The following is a 17994-nucleotide window of genomic DNA, read 5'->3' as shown; positions in this document are numbered from 1 at the left end:
AACCACTAGTCAGGAGGGCTGAACCACTAGTCAGGGGGGCTGAACTACTAGTCAGGGGGGCTGAACCACTAGTCAGGGGGGCTGAACCACTAGTCAGGGGGGTTGAACCACTAGTCAGGGGGGCTGAACCACTAGTCAGGGGGGTTGAACCACTAGTCAGGAGGGCTGAACCACTAGTCAGGGGGGCTGAACCACTAGTCAGGGGGATTGAACCACTAGTCAGGGGGATTGAACCACTAGTCAGGAGGGCTGAACCACTAGTCAGGGGGATTGAACCACTAGTCAGGGGGATTGAACCACTAGTCAGGGGGATTGAACCACTAGTCAGGAGGGCTGAACCACTAGTCAGGGGGGTTGAACCACTAGTCAGGGGGGTTGAACCACTAGTCAGGGGGGCTGAACCACTAGTGCGGAGGGATGAACTACTAGTCAGGAAGGATTAACTATTCAGCAGAAATTATCTAGTAGTTAGGAGGGATGAACTATTAGTCATGAGAATTGAAAAAGTAGCCAGAGGGGATGAAATACTAGTCAGGAGACCTGAAATACTGGTCAGGAGACCTGAAATACTGGTCAGGAGACCTGAAATACTGGTCAGGAGACCTGAAATACTGGTCAGGAGACCTGAAATACTAGTCAGGAGACCTGAAATACTGGTCAGGAGACCTGAAATACTGGTCAGGAGACCTGAAATACTAGTCAGGAGACCTGAAATACTAGTCAGGAGACCTGAAATACTGGTCAGGAAGGCTTAACTACAAGTCAGGAGGGATGAACAATTGGGCCGACCAACCAGTGCTCCCGCACATTGGCTAACCGGGCTATCTGCATTGTGTTGATTTGAACAACTAGTCAGGAGAGATGAAGTCCTACTAGTCCGGAGGACTGAGCTAGTCAGGAAAGCTGAACTACGAGTCCGGAGCGATGAACTACGGGTCCGGAGGGATGAACTATGAGTCCGGAGCGATGAACTACGGGTCCGGAGGGATGAACTATGAGTCCGGAGGGATGAAGTACGGGTCCGGAGCGATGAACAACGGGTCCGGAGCGATGAACTACGGGTCCGGAGGGATGAACTATGAGTCCGGAGGGATGAACTATGAGTCCGGAGCGATGAACTACGGGTCCGGAGGGATGAACTATGAGTCCGGAGGGATGAACTACGGGTCCGGAGGGATGAACTACGGGTCCGGAGGGATGAAGTACGAGTCCGGAGGGATGAACTACGGGTCCGGAGGGATGAACTATGAGTCCGGAGCGATGAACTACGGGTCCGGAGGGATGAACTATGAGTCCGGAGGGATGAACTACGGGTCCGGAGGGATGAACTACGGGTCCGGAGGGATGAACTATGAGTCCGGAGCGATGAAGTACGAGTCCGGAGGGATGACGTACGAGTCCGGAGGGATGAAGTACGAGTCCGGAGGGATGACGTACGAGTCCGGAGGGATGAAGTACGAGTCCAGAGGGATGAAGTACGAGTCCGGAGGGATGAACTAGTTAAAAGGGCTGAGCTAGTCAGGAAGGATGAACTACGAGTCATGAAGGATGAACTACTAGTCGGGAAGGATGAACTAGTCAGGAGGGATCAACTACTTGTCGGGGGATGAACTAGCATGGAGTGAGGAACTACTAGTCAAAAGCAATTAATTACTAGTCAGGACGGATGAACTACTATTCAGGAGGGATGAACTAGTCATGATGGATGAACTACTCTTAAGGAGAAATTAACTATTGAGGGATGACCTAGCGAGAAGGGATGAACTACTCGTCAAGAGGGTTGAATTAGTCATTGGGGAAGAACAAATAAGGGCTTAACTACTAGTCACCCCAACTAGTCAGGAGGGCTGAGCTACTAGTCAGGAGAGATAAACTAGTCAGCAGGACCTGGTGATTAAGAGGTTGGCTCATGCCTTTTCCTGGGGATGTGACTGGTTTAAAATAACCTAGAGGAGTCATTTTTCTCTCTAACAGCAGATAGTTTCACTTCAGAGAGCAGCCAGACAGAGACAACAGCTCAGGGTCATGTGGTGTTAAAGGTGGTCTGGTGTAGTGTTTTGTGTTAGGGTTAGGGTTAGGGTTATGGTTAGGGTTTGTCTCTCAGGGTCATGTGGTGGTGGTCTGGTGTAGTGTTGTGTGTTAGGGTTAGGGTTAGGGTTATGGTTAGGGTTTGTCTCTCAGGGTCATGTGGTGGTGGTCTGGTGTAGTGTTGTGTGTTAGAGCAGTCTTATGACTTCCTGTTGCTTCATCTTGTTCTGACGCTATGTCTCTGGGTTAGGGTTATGGTTAGGGTTTGTCTCTCAGGGTCATGTGGTGGTGGTCTGGTGTAGTGTTGTGTGTTAGAGCAGTCTTATGACTTCCTGTTGCTTCATCCTGTTCTGACGCTATGTCTCTGGTTCCACTTCTCTATGCTGAGAGACACGCTGAGAGACATTGAGCTCACTTCTTGTTCTAAGGAATATCAGGTAGTCAGCTTATTATTACACTGTTTAAATGTATCTAAAAATATATAGTTTGTAATATTTGAATTCCCGATATATTGTATGAAGCAATACTTGGAAATCACTATTCTTCAAAGCTAGGGTAGACTTTCACAGTCCAGCGTTATTCAGCAGTCTGATTCATGAAGACTGACCTCCCCACTGTCTCTCTGTCTCTTTGGTGTCTACACTTGTCGGATGTAAGTGTCTTCTGCTATCAGAATATGAAGATCGCATTGAAAAGACGGGTCTAGACACACAAAAGTTGCTTTGTGATCTGATCGTGTTCAGATCTGGCTGACCACTTCAGGAAGTGGTCAGGGATGTATTGTATGCGGATTTCTCCTCAGTCTGGACGCAATCAGGCTACCGAAAGTGAATACAGTTAGCGACGTCATCAGCACTCCTCCCACGTGTGTTTTGGGACTGAGAGGCACCTTTTCATTATAACATTGGAGGAAATACGTTCTTAGCATGTGAGGAACGTGTTTGCTGGTCTCAAATCTGGCCAACTAATAGTTAGAAGAAAAATGAGGTTTGGCTACAGTTAATCTAACCCGTTTGCAATCCCTTTAGCGTTGCTTACTAGCTACAGAGGTTAGCTGGCTAGTTAGCTACAGTAGTTAGCTTCAGTAGTTAGCTACAGTAGTCAGCTACAGTAGTTAGCTACAGTAGTTAGCTACAGAGGTTAGCTACAGTAGTTAGCTACAGTAGTTAGCTACAGTAGTTAGCTACAGAGGTTAGCTGGCTAGTTAGCTACAGTAGTTAGCTACTGCCATCAGTTGTTGTGTTATCATATTTTGCCTATTCCACCGTTTGTAGAATGCATACTACTGGCATTTGAATATAGTGCTGAAATAGGGAATCCGGACACACTGTGGACATGGTAGACACATTGAAATGTAGGTGCAGATGCATGATGCGTTCGGAATTCCATGGCCACGGCCTCTGTCTCTATCTCTCTCCATGACCATGGCCTCTGTCTCTATGTCTCCATGACCACAGCCTCTGTCTCTATCTCTCTCCATGGCCACGGCCTCTGTCTCTATCTCTCTCCATGACCATGGCCTCTGTCTCTATCTCTCCATGACCACGGCCTCTGTCTCTCTCTCTCCATGACCATGGCCTCTGTCTCTCTCTCTCCATGGCCACGGCCTCTGTCCCTATCTCTCCATGGCCACGGCCTCTGTCTCTCTCTCTCCATGACCACGGCCTCTGTCTCTCTCTCTCCATGACCACGGCCTCTGTCTCTCTCTCTCCATGACCACGGCCTCTGTCTCTCTCTCTCCATGACCACGGCCTCTGTCTCTCTCTCTCCATGACCACGGCCTCTGTCTCTCTCTCTCCATGACCACGGCCTCTGTCTCTATCTCTCCATGACCACGGCCTCTGTCTCTCTCTCTCCATGACCACGGCCTCTGTCTCTATCTCTCTCCATGACCATGGCCTCTGTCTCTCTCTCTCCATGGCCACGGCCTCTGTCTCTCTCTCTCCATGACCACGGCCTCTGTCTCTCTCTCTCCATGACCACGGCCTCTGTCTCTCTCTCTCCATGACCACGGCCTCTGTCTCTATCTCTCTCCATGACCATGGCCTCTGTCTCTATCTCTCTCCATGACCACGGCCTCTGTCTCTATCTCTCTCCATGACCACGGCCTCTGTCTCTCTCTCTCCATGACCACGGCCTCTGTCTCTATCTCTCTCCATGACCACGGCCTCTGTCTCTCTCTCTCCATGGCCACGGCCTCTGTCTCTCTCTCTCCATGACCATGGCCTCTGTCTCTCTCTCTCCATGACCACGGCCTCTGTCTCTCTCTCTCCATGGCCACGGCCTTTGTCTCTATCTCTCTCCATGACCATGGCCTCTGTCTCTATCTCTCTCCATGACCATGGCCTCTGTCTCTCTCTCTCCATGACCATGGCCTCTGTCTCTCTCTCTCCATGACCATGGCCTCTGTCTATCTCTCTCCATGACCACGGCCTCTGTCTCTCTCTCTCTCCATGACCACGGCCTCTGTCTCTATCTCTCCATGACCATGGCCTCTGTCTCTCTCTCTCCATGACCACGGCCTCTGTCTCTATCTCTCTCCATGACCATGGCCTCTGTCTCTCTCTCTCCATGACCACGGCCTCTGTCTCTATCACTCTCCATGACCACGGCCTCTGTCTCTCTCTCTCTCCATGACCACGGCCTCTGTCTCTATCTCTCTCCATGACCATGGCCTCTGTCTCTATCTCTCCATGACCACGGCCTCTGTCTCTATCTCTCTCCATGACCACGGCCTCTGTCTCTCTCTCTCTCCATGACCATGGCCTCTGTCTCTCTCTCTCTCCATGACCACGGCCTCTGTCTCTCTCTCTCTCCATGACCATGGCCTCTGTCTCTCTCTCTCTCCATGACCATGGCCTCTGTCTCTCTCTCTCCATGACCACGGCCTCTGTCTCTATCACTCTCCATGACCACGGCCTCTGTCTCTCTCTCTCTCCATGACCACGGCCTCTGTCTCTATCTCTCTCCATGACCATGGCCTCTGTCTCTATCTCTCCATGACCACGGCCTCTGTCTCTATCTCTCTCCATGACCACGGCCTCTGTCTCTCTCTCTCTCCATGACCATGGCCTCTGTCTCTCTCTCTCTCCATGACCACGGCCTCTGTCTCTCTCTCTCTCCATGACCATGGCCTCTGTCTCTCTCTCTCTCCATGACCATGGCCTCTGTCTCTCTCTCTCTCCATGACCATGGCCTCTGTCTCTATCTCTCTCCATGACCACGGCCTCTGCCTCTATCTATCTCTGTCTTGGTCTCTCTCTGCATCTTTCACTGTGTCTATTAACTAACACACAGTTCAAACGCAGAACCAGTGTTCATTATTTCAACAAAAAGAGAGACTAAAATAATATTAACACGACGCTGAAATGATGGCAAATAGAAATTAAGAGCAGAAGCCGCCGGTTAAGAGCTTTGCTTGAGGTTTCATACAACCACACAACACTGCAGCAGACGTCCTTGTTGGTTTTGGGTCGAATCCAGGCATAACATCGACTTCTCAGAGAAGTCCTCGACTTGCAAAACCCAGACCATGATTGTGCTTCTGTTGTGGGAGTGGTAACATCACATTATAATGACGCTGGTGATTTTCCTGTACTCACACTGGGTCTCTCCTTCCTACAGGTGAGTGTCAGGGTCGGGGTCCAAACCAATAACACGTTTTCTCAAGCCGTTCTCAAAATACATGCAGGCATGAGGGTACCCTTTGGACATGCACACGTGTACAAAGACACACACACACAGCAACGTTATCATGTGTAGAAGTAAAGCGTGTTCAATATACCCCAACACAGCTTTAGAGCAGTGTTTAATATACCCCAACACAGCTTTAGAGCAGTGTTTAATATACCCCAACACAGCTTTAGAGCAGTGTTTAATATACCCCAACACAGCTTTAGAGCAGTGTTTAATATACCCCAACACAGCTTTAGAGCAGTGTTTAATATACCCCAACACAGCTTTAGAGCAGTGTTTAATATACCCCAACACAGCTTTAGAGCAGTGTTCAATATACCCCAACACAGCTTTAGAGCAGTGTTTAATATACCCCAACACAGCTTTAGAGCAGTGTTCAATATACCCCAACACAGCTTTAGAGCAGGGTTCAATATACCCCAACACAGCTTTAGAGCAGTGTTTAATATACCCCAACACAGCTTTAGAACAGTGTTCAATATACCCCAACACAGCTTTAGAGCAGTGTTCAATATACCCCAACACAGCTTTAGAGCAGTGTTTAATATACCCCAACACATCTTTAGAGCAGTGTTCAATATACCCCAACACAGCTTTAGAGCAGTGTTCAATATACCCCAACACAGCTTTAGAGCAGTGTTTAATATACCCCAACACATCTTTAGAGCAGTGTTCAATATACCCCAACACAGCTTTAGAGCAGTGTTCAATATACCCCAACACAGCTTTAGAACAGTGTTCAATATACCCCAACACAGCTTTAGAGCAGTGTTCAATATACCCCAACACAGCTTCAGAACAGTGTTCAATATACCCCAACACAGCTTTAGAACAGTGTTCAATATACCCCAACACAGCTTTAGAGCAGTGTTCAATATACCCCAACACAGCTTCAGAACAGTGTTCAATATACCCCAACACAGCTTTAGAGCAGTGTTCAATATACCCCAACACAGCTTTAGAACAGTGTTCAATATACCCCAACACAGCTTTAGAACAGTGTTCAATATACCCCAACACAGCTTTAGAGCAGTGTTCAATATACCCCAACACAGCTTTAGAACAGTGTTCAATATACCCCAACACAGCTTTAGAGCAGTGTTTAATATACCCCAACACAGCTTCAGAACAGTGTTCAATATACCCCAACACAGCTTTAGAGCAGTGTTCAATATACCCCAACACAGCTTTAGAACAGTGTTCAATATACCCCAACACAGCTTTAGAGCAGTGTTTAATATACCCCAACACAGCTTCAGAACAGTGTTCAATATACCCCAACACAGCTTTAGAACAGTGTTCAATATACCCCAACACAGCTTTAGAGCAGTGTTCAATATACCCCAACACAGCTTTAGAACAGTGTTCAATATACCCCAACACAGCTTTAGAACAGTGTTCAATATACCCCAACACAGCTTTAGAACAGTGTTTAATGCACCCAATGTTCAACATAAAATGTACTACATGTTCAACATAGAACGTAATGACATGTACAATGTAAGACATGTTCAATATAGAATGACATGTACAATATAGAATGTATGACAGGTACAATGGAAGACATGTTCAATATAGAATGGATGACATGTTCAATGTATAACATGTTCAATATAGAATGTATGAAATGTACAATATAGTATTTATATAAACAACATAATCTGTCTCTCAGATGTTGTCGTACTAGTTGCGTTTTCTGTGTTCAGGCTATCCAGTGTGTTGGTTCTTTTCTATGGGAGGATGATTCTGCAGTAGAGACGTGAGGTTTTGTCTAAGGGACTCATTCTCCCATTAAAACCCTCTAGGGAGACTGAGGAACATTAAGATACATACTAGAGCCATTACAACAACACGCTCCCGGCCAGCGGCCCCCTCCCCACCCTCCTGACCCCCCAGCGGCCCCCTCCCTAGTCTTCTGCCCCCCCTCCCCAGTCCTAGATTGCCATTGTGCAGCTCCCTGGGAATGAGAGTTTGCACAATTTCTTAGGACGTGAACTTTTGCCCAATTTATTTGAATAGGAGTGAGTTAATGGTTGATTGTTCCCATGGGCTTTAAGCAGAGCCTCCTCCAAGGAGAAGGAAAGAGCTACAGCCTTACTACACACACTATGTCAAGGTCTCCTCTGCTCCCGCTGGGGAGGCAGGGGGATGTTCCTCGAGGTAGAAAGGAAAACACAGGAAAAGACGGAAGTGTGCTAAACGGATAAAACATGTGTACATCGTGTAACAGTAACATCCCTCCACCGGTCTCACTAGAGAGGTGAAGTTTTGACCTGAGTCTTTTGGGGTTTCTGTCTCCTAAAAGCTTTATTTTAGTCCTATAGTCCTCTCCAGGCCGGGGGTAAAGGCCACAGCCTCCTCAGGTCTAACCATTACCTTAACCCTAACCCTTAACTTTCACCATATCTCTAACCCCAACCCTCTAAAGATTTTATTTTTTGTTCTATATTCCTCTCCAGGACGGGAGTGAAGACCACAGCCTCCTCTGTGTGGGTACTCTGCAAGACTAACCCTAATACCGCTACCCCCAGTATACAGCTTCGCTAATGTTATTTTACTGTTGCTCTTTTAATTATTTGTTACTTTTATTTCTTTTTCTTATTTTATTGGTTAAATTTTTTTTATGCATTGCTGGTTAGGGCTTATAAATAAGTATTTCACTGTTGTATTCGGCGCATGTGACAAATATAATTTGATTTGATATAAACAAATATAACTTAATATTATAATCTTAAACCCGTTGGCCGCCGCTAGCCGCTGCTAAATAACCCCTCTAGCCGCTGCTGCTACTAACTCTAACCCCGCTAGCTGCTGCTGCTAGTAACTCTAACCCGCTAGCTGCTGCTGCTAATAACTCTAACCCGCTAGCTGCTGCTGCTAATAACTCTAACCCGCTAGCTGCTGCTGCTAATAACTCTAACCCGCTAGCTGCTGCTGCTAATAACTCTAACCCGCTAGCTGCTGCTGCTAATAACTCTAACCCGCTAGCCGCTGCTAAATAACCCCTCTAGCCGCTGCTGCTACTAACTCTAACCCCTCTAGCCGCTGCTGCTACTAACTCTAACCCCGCTAGCCGCTGCTGCTACTAACTCTAACCCCTCTAGCCGCTGCTGCTACTAACTCTAACCCCTCTAGCCGCTGCTGCTAATAACTCTAACCCCTCTAGCCGCTGCTGCTACTAACTCTAACCCCGCTAGCCGCTGCTGCTACTAACTCTAACCCCGCTAGCTGCTGCTGCTAATAACTCTAACCCCGCTAGCTGCTGCTGCTAATAACTCTAACCCGCTAGCTGCTGCTGCTAATAACTCTAACCCGCTAGCTGCTGCTGCTAATAACTCTAACCCGCTAGCTGCTGCTGCTAATAACTCTAACCCGCTAGCTGCTGCTGCTAATAACTCTAACCCGCTAGCCGCTGCTAAATAACCCCTCTAGCCGCTGCTGCTACTAACTCTAACCCCTCTAGCTGCTGCTGCTACTAACTCTAACCCCTCTAGCCGCTGCTGCTAATAACTCTAACCCCTCTAGCCGCTGCTGCTAATAACTCTAACCCCTCTAGCCGCTGCTGCTACTAACTCTAACCCCGCTAGCCGCTGCTGCTAATAACTCTAACCCCGCTAGCTGCTGCTGCTAATAACTCTAACCCGCTAGCTGCTGCTGCTAATAACTCTAACCCGCTAGCTGCTGCTGCTAATAACTCTAACCCGCTAGCTGCTGCTGCTAATAACTCTAACCCGCTAGCTGCTGCTGCTAATAACTCTAACCCGCTAGCTGCTGCTGCTAATAACTCTAACCCGCTAGCTGCTGCTGCTAATAACTCTAACCCGCTAGCTGCTGCTGCTAATAACTCTAACCCGCTAGCTGCTGCTGCTAATAACTCTAACCCGCTAGCTGCTGCTGCTAATAACTCTAACCCGCTAGCTGCTGCTGCTAATAACTCTAACCCCGCTAGCTGCTGCTGCTAATAACTCTAACCCGCTAGCTGCTGCTGCTAATAACTCTAACCCGCTAGCTGCTGCTGCTAATAACTCTAACCCGCTAGCTGCTGCTGCTAATAACTCTAACCCGCTAGCTGCTGCTGCTAATAACTCTAACCCGCTAGCTGCTGCTGCTAATAACTCTAACCCGCTAGCTGCTGCTGCTAATAACTCTAACCCGCTAGCTGCTGCTGCTAATAACTCTAACCCGCTAGCTGCTGCTGCTAATAACTCTAACCCGCTAGCTGCTGCTGCTAATAACTCTAACCCCGCTAGCTGCTGCTGCTAATAACTCTAACCCGCTAGCTGCTGCTGCTAATAACTCTAACCCCGCTAGCTGCTGCTGCTAATAACTCTAACCCCGCTAGCTGCTGCTGCTAATAACTCTAACCCCGCTAGCTGCTGCTGCTACTAACTCTAACCCCGCTAGCTGCTGCTGCTAATAACTCTAACCCGCTAGCTGCTGCTGCTAATAACTCTAACCCGCTAGCTGCTGCTGCTAATAACTCTAACCCGCTAGCTGCTGCTGCTAATAACTCTAACCCGCTAGCTGCTGCTGCTAATAACTCTAACCCGCTAGCTGCTGCTGCTAATAACTCTAACCCGCTAGCTGCTGCTGCTAATAACTCTAACCCGCTAGCCGCTGCTAAATAACCCCTCTAGCCGCTGCTGCTACTAACTCTAACCCCTCTAGCTGCTGCTGCTACTAACTCTAACCCCTCTAGCCGCTGCTGCTAATAACTCTAACCCCTCTAGCCGCTGCTGCTACTAACTCTAACCCCGCTAGCTGCTGCTGCTACTAACTCTAACCCCTCTAGCTGCTGCTGCTACTAACTCTAACCCCTCTAGCTGCTGCTGCTAATAACTCTAACCCCTCTAGCCGCTGCTGCTACTAACTCTAACCCCGCTAGCTGCTGCTGCTAATAACTCTAACCCCGCTAGCTGCTGCTGCTAATAACTCTAACCCGCTAGCTGCTGCTGCTAATAACTCTAACCCGCTAGCTGCTGCTGCTAATAACTCTAACCCGCTAGCTGCTGCTGCTAATAACTCTAACCCGCTAGCTGCTGCTGCTAATAACTCTAACCCGCTAGCTGCTGCTGCTAATAACTCTAACCCGCTAGCTGCTGCTGCTAAAAACTCTAACCCGCTAGCTGCTGCTGCTAATAACTCTAACCCGCTAGCTGCTGCTGCTAATAACTCTAACCCCGCTAGCTGCTGCTGCTAATAACTCTAACCCGCTAGCTGCTGCTGCTAAAAACTCTAACCCGCTAGCTGCTGCTGCTAATAACTCTAACCCGCTAGCTGCTGCTGCTAATAACTCTAACCCGCTAGCTGCTGCTGCTAATAACTCTAACCCACTAGCTGCTGCTGCTAATAACTCTAACCCGCTAGCTGTTGCTGCTAATAACTCTAACCCCGCTAGCTGCTGCTGCTAATAACTCTGACCCGCTAGCTGCACAAGTGGCTCAGGTAGTGCAGCTCATCCAGGATGTCACATCAATGCGAGCTGTGGCAAAAAGGTTTGCTGTGTCTGTCAGCGTAGTGTCCAGAGCATGGAGGCGCTACCAGGAGACAGGCCAGTACATCAGGAGACGTGGAGGAGGCCGTAGGAGGGCAACAACCCAGCAGCAGGACCGCTACCTCCGCCTTTGTGCAAGGAGGAGCAGGAGGAGCACTGCCAGAGCCCTGAAAAATGACCTCCAGCAGGCCACAAATGTGCATGTGTCTGCTCAAATGGTCAGAAACAGACTCCATGAGGGTGGTATGAGGGCCCGACGTCCACAGGTGGGGGTTGTGCTTACAGCCCAACACCGTGCAGGACGTTTGGCATTTGTCAGAGAACACCAAGATTGGCAAATTCGCCACTGGCGCCCTGTGCTCTTCACAGATGAAAGCAGGTTCACACTGAGCACATGTGACAGACGTGACAGAGTCTGGAGACGCCGTGGAGGACGTTCTGCTGCCTGCAACATCCTCCAGCATGACCGGTTTGGCGGTGGGTCAGTCATGGTGTGGGGTGGCATTTCTTTGGGGGGCCGCACAGCCCTCCATGTGCTCGCCAGAGGTAGCCTGACTGCCATTAGGTACCGAGATGAGATCCTCAGACCCCTTGTGAGACCATATGCTGGTGCGGTTGGCCCTGGGTTCCTCCTAATGCAAGACAATGCTTGACCTCATGTGGCTGGAGTGTGTCAGCAGTTCCTGCAAGAGGAAGGCATTGATGCTATGGACTGGCGCGCCCGTTCCCCAGACCTGAATCCAATTGAGCACATCTGGGACATCATGTCTCGCACCATCCACCAACGCCACGTTGCACCACAGACTGTCCAGGAGTTGGCGGATGCTTTAGTCCAGGTCTGGGAGGAGATCCCTCAGGAGACCATCCGCCACCTCATCAGGAGCATGCCCAGGCGTTGTAGGGAGGTCATACAAGCACGTGGAGGCCACACACACTACTGAGCCTCATTTTGACTTGTTTTAAGGACATTACATCAAAGTTGGATCAGCCTGTAGTGTGGTTTTCCACTTTAATTTTGAGTGTGACTCCAAATCCAGACCTCCGTGGGTTGATAAATTTGATTTCCATTGATCATTTTTGTGTGATTTTGTTGTCAGCACATTCAACTATGTAAAGAAAAAAGTATTTAATAAGAATATTTCATTCATTCAGATCTAGGATGTGTTATTTTAGTGTTCCCTTTATTTTTTTGAGCAGTGTATATATATATATATATATATTTTAATGTTTTTTTTCTTCATCAATTAAATTTGATGTATTTGATGTATTGTATAGGTTAGGGTTAGGGTTAGGGTACTATGTAAAGGTATTTGAGGTATTGTATAGGTAGTACTATGTAGATGTATTTGAGGTATTGTGTAGGCATTTGTATTTGTCTCCTGAGTGGCGCAGCGGTCGGTTCGATTCCAGGATATATCAAACCGACTGTGATTGGGAGTCCCATAGGGCGGTGCACAATAGGCCCAGCATCGTCCGGGTTAGGGTTTGACCAGGGTAGGCCGTCATTGTAAATAAGAATTTGTTCTTAACTGACTTGCCTAGTTAAATTAATATGAAAAAAATAAATAGGTAGTACTATGTAGGTGTAGAATATTTGCATTGACACCGCTTCGTTTGTTTTTACACTGCGCTACTCGCTGTTTATTATCTATGCATAGTCACTTTACAAATGACCTTGACTAACCTGTACCCCCACACATTGACTCTGTACCAGTACCCCCTGTATATAATCTCTTTATTATGTAATTTTCTTGTGTTACGTTTGGATTTTTTGGAGAAGAAAAATTTACTTTAGTTTATTTAGAAAATATTTACTTAACCAACAATGCAGTTAAAGAAATAGAGTTCAGGCTTTCAAATAAGTATTTCACAGTAAGGTTGTAATCGGCGCCTGTGACTAATACAATTTGATTTGATGTATTGGAGGCCAAGTTAGGCCCAATATAAAGGCCCAATATAAACACAGCTTTGTCTCTGTAGACGCTCCTTCCATTTATGACAACAGAGCAAAGTCCAACATATGCACACATTGCTCTTTAGGAATTATATAACCCATTATGAAACTCTGAAGTAAAGAATCCCTCTTTTTAATTCAGTCCATGTTGCTCTAGTATCCACACATCACTGTTATATCAGGTTAGTTATAAAGAGTTCTACTGTAGATACAAACTTGATGGTTGCTGCTAGATTTACCTCATAGAAGATTATACTGTAGCCCATGGATGGAGAAATGCTAAACATGAGACTATAATGAGGAATAATTGGTGTAGGCATAATACCCTATCCGTATACTGTAGTGTAGTGAAAACCAGTGTGGAAAAAGTACCCAATTGTCATACTTTAATAACAGTAAAGATACCTTAATAGAAAATGACTCAAGTAGAGGTGAAAGTCACCCAGTAAAATACTGCTTGAGTAAAAGTATTTGGTTTTAAATATACTTAAGTATCAAAAGTAAATGGAATTGCTAAAATATACTTAAGTATTAAAAGTATACAGTACATAATTTCACATTCCTTATATTAAGCAAACCAGACGGCCCAATTTTCTTGTTTTAAATTTCAGATAGCCAGGGGCACGCTCCAACAAAGCATTTGTGTATAGTAAGTCCGCCAGATCAGAGGCAGTAGGGGTGACCAGGGATGTTCTCTTGATAAGTGTGAATTGTACCATTTTCCTGTACTGTCAAGAATTCGAAAATTAAGGAGTACTTTCGGGTACATTATTTTAGTAAAAAGAGTAAAAAGTACATTATTTTCTTTAGCAATGTAGCGGAGTAAAAGTTGTCAAGAATATAAATAGTAAAGTACAGATAACCTAAAAAAACTACTTACGTAGTACTTTAAAGTATTTTTTCTTAAGTACTTTACACCACTGAGGAAAACTATGTGTTCTCGGTCTTTGTGAAGGGAAATGTTGTGAAACTGAACCTGAAGTATCCTATCACTTTCAGTGGACACAGACTAGTCCTCGCTTCTCCAAAATACTGCTCATGTCACAACCATTTTTCAAAAATAGCTTTACAAATGTTTTATCATAAGTTATTCAGTCATATCCTTAAATAAATTGTTTATTTTAAGTCATTGCATGAGGAAATATCATGCTGACTTGTGTCATGACTAACACTGTTGGCCTCAGATGATGCCATGACCCTGTAACATAGAAAGTAAATACAGAATTATAGAGCCTATTTAGGTCAAGAATACACATTTCTACATAAGCGGAGCCTAATTTAAAGTATTCAAGTATTTTTATAGTAACCCATCTATTGTAGTCAACAGGTGGCAGGTGATTGTAAGACATAAGGCATAGTTGTTAAACCAATAACTCAAATCAAAGTCGATTCGCTTCAGTAATAAGTCAATTTAAATTTGAAATGAAAAGTTTTGTTTTCTAAATATGACTACATTTAAAAATATTTTTATTCAAAATAAATATAAAGTAAATATCTGAAGGCACCTACAGCCTAAATTAAAACACCGCAGCAATAACTGAATGATTTGACGGATGAAAGTTTGCCTACAACAAAATAGGGTCATTGTGTTGATATATGGCGGGTGTGTGGTGGGCGGGTTGAATAAAGATAAAACCGATAGGCTTACCTTAAAAGAAAAATCCATAAATGTATCATTATTGTGCAATTTATATCTATGGGCAACATTGAGGTTTTTCTTTCGTTATTTTAGGCTCTCTCATTAGTGTATAAGGCTTTAGGCTTTAGAGCCTAACTGTATACGGGCCAAATAGCCTACACGCCAATCGCCAAATGCTTAATGGAAGGGGCAGAAAAGTTAAAGTTGATTCACAGAGGAAAAAAGAACAATATCAGAGTTTAATAGAAGGAAAAAAGAACAATATCAGAGTTGAATAGAAGGAAAAAAGGACAATATCAGAGTTGAATAGAAGGAAAAAAGGACAATATCAGAGTTTAATAGAAGGAAAAAAGGACAATATCAGAGTTGAATAGAAGGAAAAAAGGACAATATCAGAGTTGAATAGAAGGAAAAAAGGACAGGTTGTAGTTTCGTTAAGAGAAAAGCTGTGTAATGGAGAGTTGAAAATAAAGAGGAGGCCCAGAAAAGTCATGTTTGGGAAAGATTTGATGAAGTGGTGAAACAGGATGATAGCAGTGCCAGGGCTGTGTTATGTGTGATATTATGTGTGATGATTGTGAGGCGCTATACAAATTTCACAGTCACAAGACAGGACTTCAAATAGGCTTATGACAAGTCAAGGGAACTGTAGCCTACTGCTCAGATGGGTTTAAATGGAAACTGACATTTGGACACTGGCTGTAGGTCTATAACCTCTCACAAAGCCTTAATATTAACTCATGCAGAATTAAGCATTTCTTGCAGTAAAATTATACACCAACTGTAGGCTAAATGTTGACCCGGGAACATGAGGGGAGAAATAAGATGTATTTATTTCAGCATCTTGAGAGAATGCATCTCTACAGATACCTTCTACGGTGCTATCTTTATCAGCATCATAAAAGCTGATAGTATGTCCAACCACAAAAAATATGCATCCAAGCCAAACGGAAATCTTATCAGAAACATTTTGGGTCATTTTCACAGCTTTCCATTTCCTTACAACTGGTCAAACTGATGGAATTTGGAAATGTTGCACATCACTTTGCATTTTCTCTCCGGTCCCGAAAGAAGCAAAGATGACAGCACTTTACTGACCACAACTATATAGAAACATTCATTCTATCGATTTATGACATTCTGGTGAGCAAGAGTGTATTTAGTCTACTTGGGCAACATATAATGACAGAAGAGAAGCTGAATATGTGTAATTAAACAAGTTGACTAACAAATAGCCTACAAAACATCGGAAATTATAAGCAGAAACATATGCAAATCAGCAACAACAAAAAAAGCCTGCGCCTCATGTAGCCTAGATGCATGTTCTTTATAATTCTTCAGATTGTCACTTTATCACATGTAGTTGGGTGGTTGCTGATGGGTAATTGGTCATTGCGGGCGGCAGTAGGTGAACGAACAGCTGACCAGCGCACCACAAGTTGCTACCCAGTGCATGCTGTCACGCAGGACTGAGATTTACCCGCTAATTCAGTGCAATACTATCAGTCTATCATTTAAAACTAAAACTGAAAAAGTTGCCTAGCTATTCCTGATGATAAAGGGTTATGACAACAAATGATTGTCAAAACATATTTTAATATTGCAAATCTTCCAATGTGTGAGCCCTTGAAATTATCAGCACATGCTACACATTTGGAAAACGCTTGGGAATTAATTTGTTGAATTGAATAAAAACGTACCTGTTACACAGCGAGGACTTTGCTTGTTAAAATTGCTACACATCATATTCATGTCCTATACACTTGTATTCATTTCCCCAATAATAGACATACACTAATGTTTTAAATGAAAGTTGTCCAACGCTTGCCAACGTGTTGACAGGCAGTGCAATTGATCCCCCTCCTCTCCGTGGGTTAAATACCATGCTGCTCATCGCAGGAAGAAATATAAAAACGACTGACCTGAATAAGATCTCAAATAATGTGCGATGCCTGCTTGTCCTTCTATAGTAGCTGCTGCCTGCTTGTCCTTCTATAGTAGCTGCTGCCTGCTTGTCCTTCTATAGTAGCTGCTGCCTGCTTGTCCTTCTATAGTATCTGCTGCCTGTTTGTCCTTCTATAGTAGCTGCGGACTGTTTGTCTCTTGTTTGTTCCCTCGCGGTGCAGTGGGACCCGCTCTGGAGCCTCTCGATGTCTTTATTTGTCTCTGCAGGCAGTCAATCAGCAACGACAGGACCGGGCTACACTGCTTGGTGGGCAGGATGATAACATGTAGTATTGCAGGAGTAACAGGGATAATGACAGTAGTCATGTTCTACCAACTCGTGTTGTAGACATATCTCGCTTTGTTTCCCCTCCCTCTCTGGAACACCTACTGGGATCACATGGAACAACGCGGAAGGAAGAGTAATTCTGCCTTCAGTCCTGTTGATGGTTATTACTGAACAATTATCCTACAGCTTTTAACACGCACTTCTGAGTGCAGAAAATGACTTGATTGCACATCATAATTAGAGTGAGGAATTATCATGAAGTGATCACTGATGGTTTGTGATAAATTAATAAAAAGTGAGAATTAAAGTCAAAATAATTACAGTATTTGGGGAACATGCACAAACTGTTATGGCTACACTATTAGTCTATACTGTGTATACAGTGTATTGTGGTTGCATGTACCACAGTAAATCAGTTAGAGAAATTTACCACAATAAATAATTTAGAGAAATATACCACAGTAAATCAGTTACAGAAATCTACCACAATAAATCAGTTACAGAAATCTAACACAGTTAGAGAACTCTCATCCAAGATGGCGTAGCAGTCAGACGTCTTTTTCCTCGTCTTGTCCCCTGTATATATCTTTTTATCTTTTTTCTTCGCACGTCTTTTTTGTATTTTTCCTAAACTTCAGCTTCAATATACTCTCCTGCAACCCGCCTCACCCAATGTCGTAAGGATCTGCTATTTTCTAAAGTACTTTTCTTTATTTTCGAACCGGAATCCCCGTACAGAAGCCAGCCAGTTAACTAGCTACTAGCTACTAGTCAGCTAACCACTGCTAGCGGTCATCAGCTAACCTCTAGCTCGGAAATCTCTCGCCAGTTTGCACAACGCGATTCAAACCAGAGCATACTGGGCTTATTTTCTCTCCATATCTCCGGATTCCTACCGCAAGCTTTGAACCTTTTCACCTAGATCATCACAGCTAGCTAGCTGCAATCCG

At 45.1% G+C, this 17994-nt stretch overlaps 1 protein-coding gene across 2 annotated transcripts in view; it reads right to left on the bottom strand.

The window, feature by feature from the left end:
- The window catches only part of pparg (peroxisome proliferator-activated receptor gamma), a 131016-nt gene extending 113883 nt beyond the window's left edge, over positions 1-17133 (bottom strand). The window contains exon 1 of one of the 2 annotated variants that reach the window (XM_055870007.1): positions 16734-17133. Coding sequence is in view for 1 of the 2 variants with exons in the window: in XM_055870006.1 (XP_055725981.1) it covers positions 16512-16563 (52 nt within the window). In the remaining variant the exon portion in view is untranslated. The other variant, XM_055870006.1, reaches the window with a different exon arrangement.
- Between the last annotated feature and the right edge of the window lie 861 nt (positions 17134-17994).

This window comes from Salvelinus fontinalis, chromosome 18 (assembly GCF_029448725.1).
Source record: "Salvelinus fontinalis isolate EN_2023a chromosome 18, ASM2944872v1, whole genome shotgun sequence".
In the NCBI taxonomy this organism is placed as follows: Eukaryota; Metazoa; Chordata; class Actinopteri; order Salmoniformes; family Salmonidae; genus Salvelinus; species Salvelinus fontinalis.
Note: the sequence above shows the minus strand (reverse complement) of the source record. Positions and strands in the feature narration are given on the sequence as shown.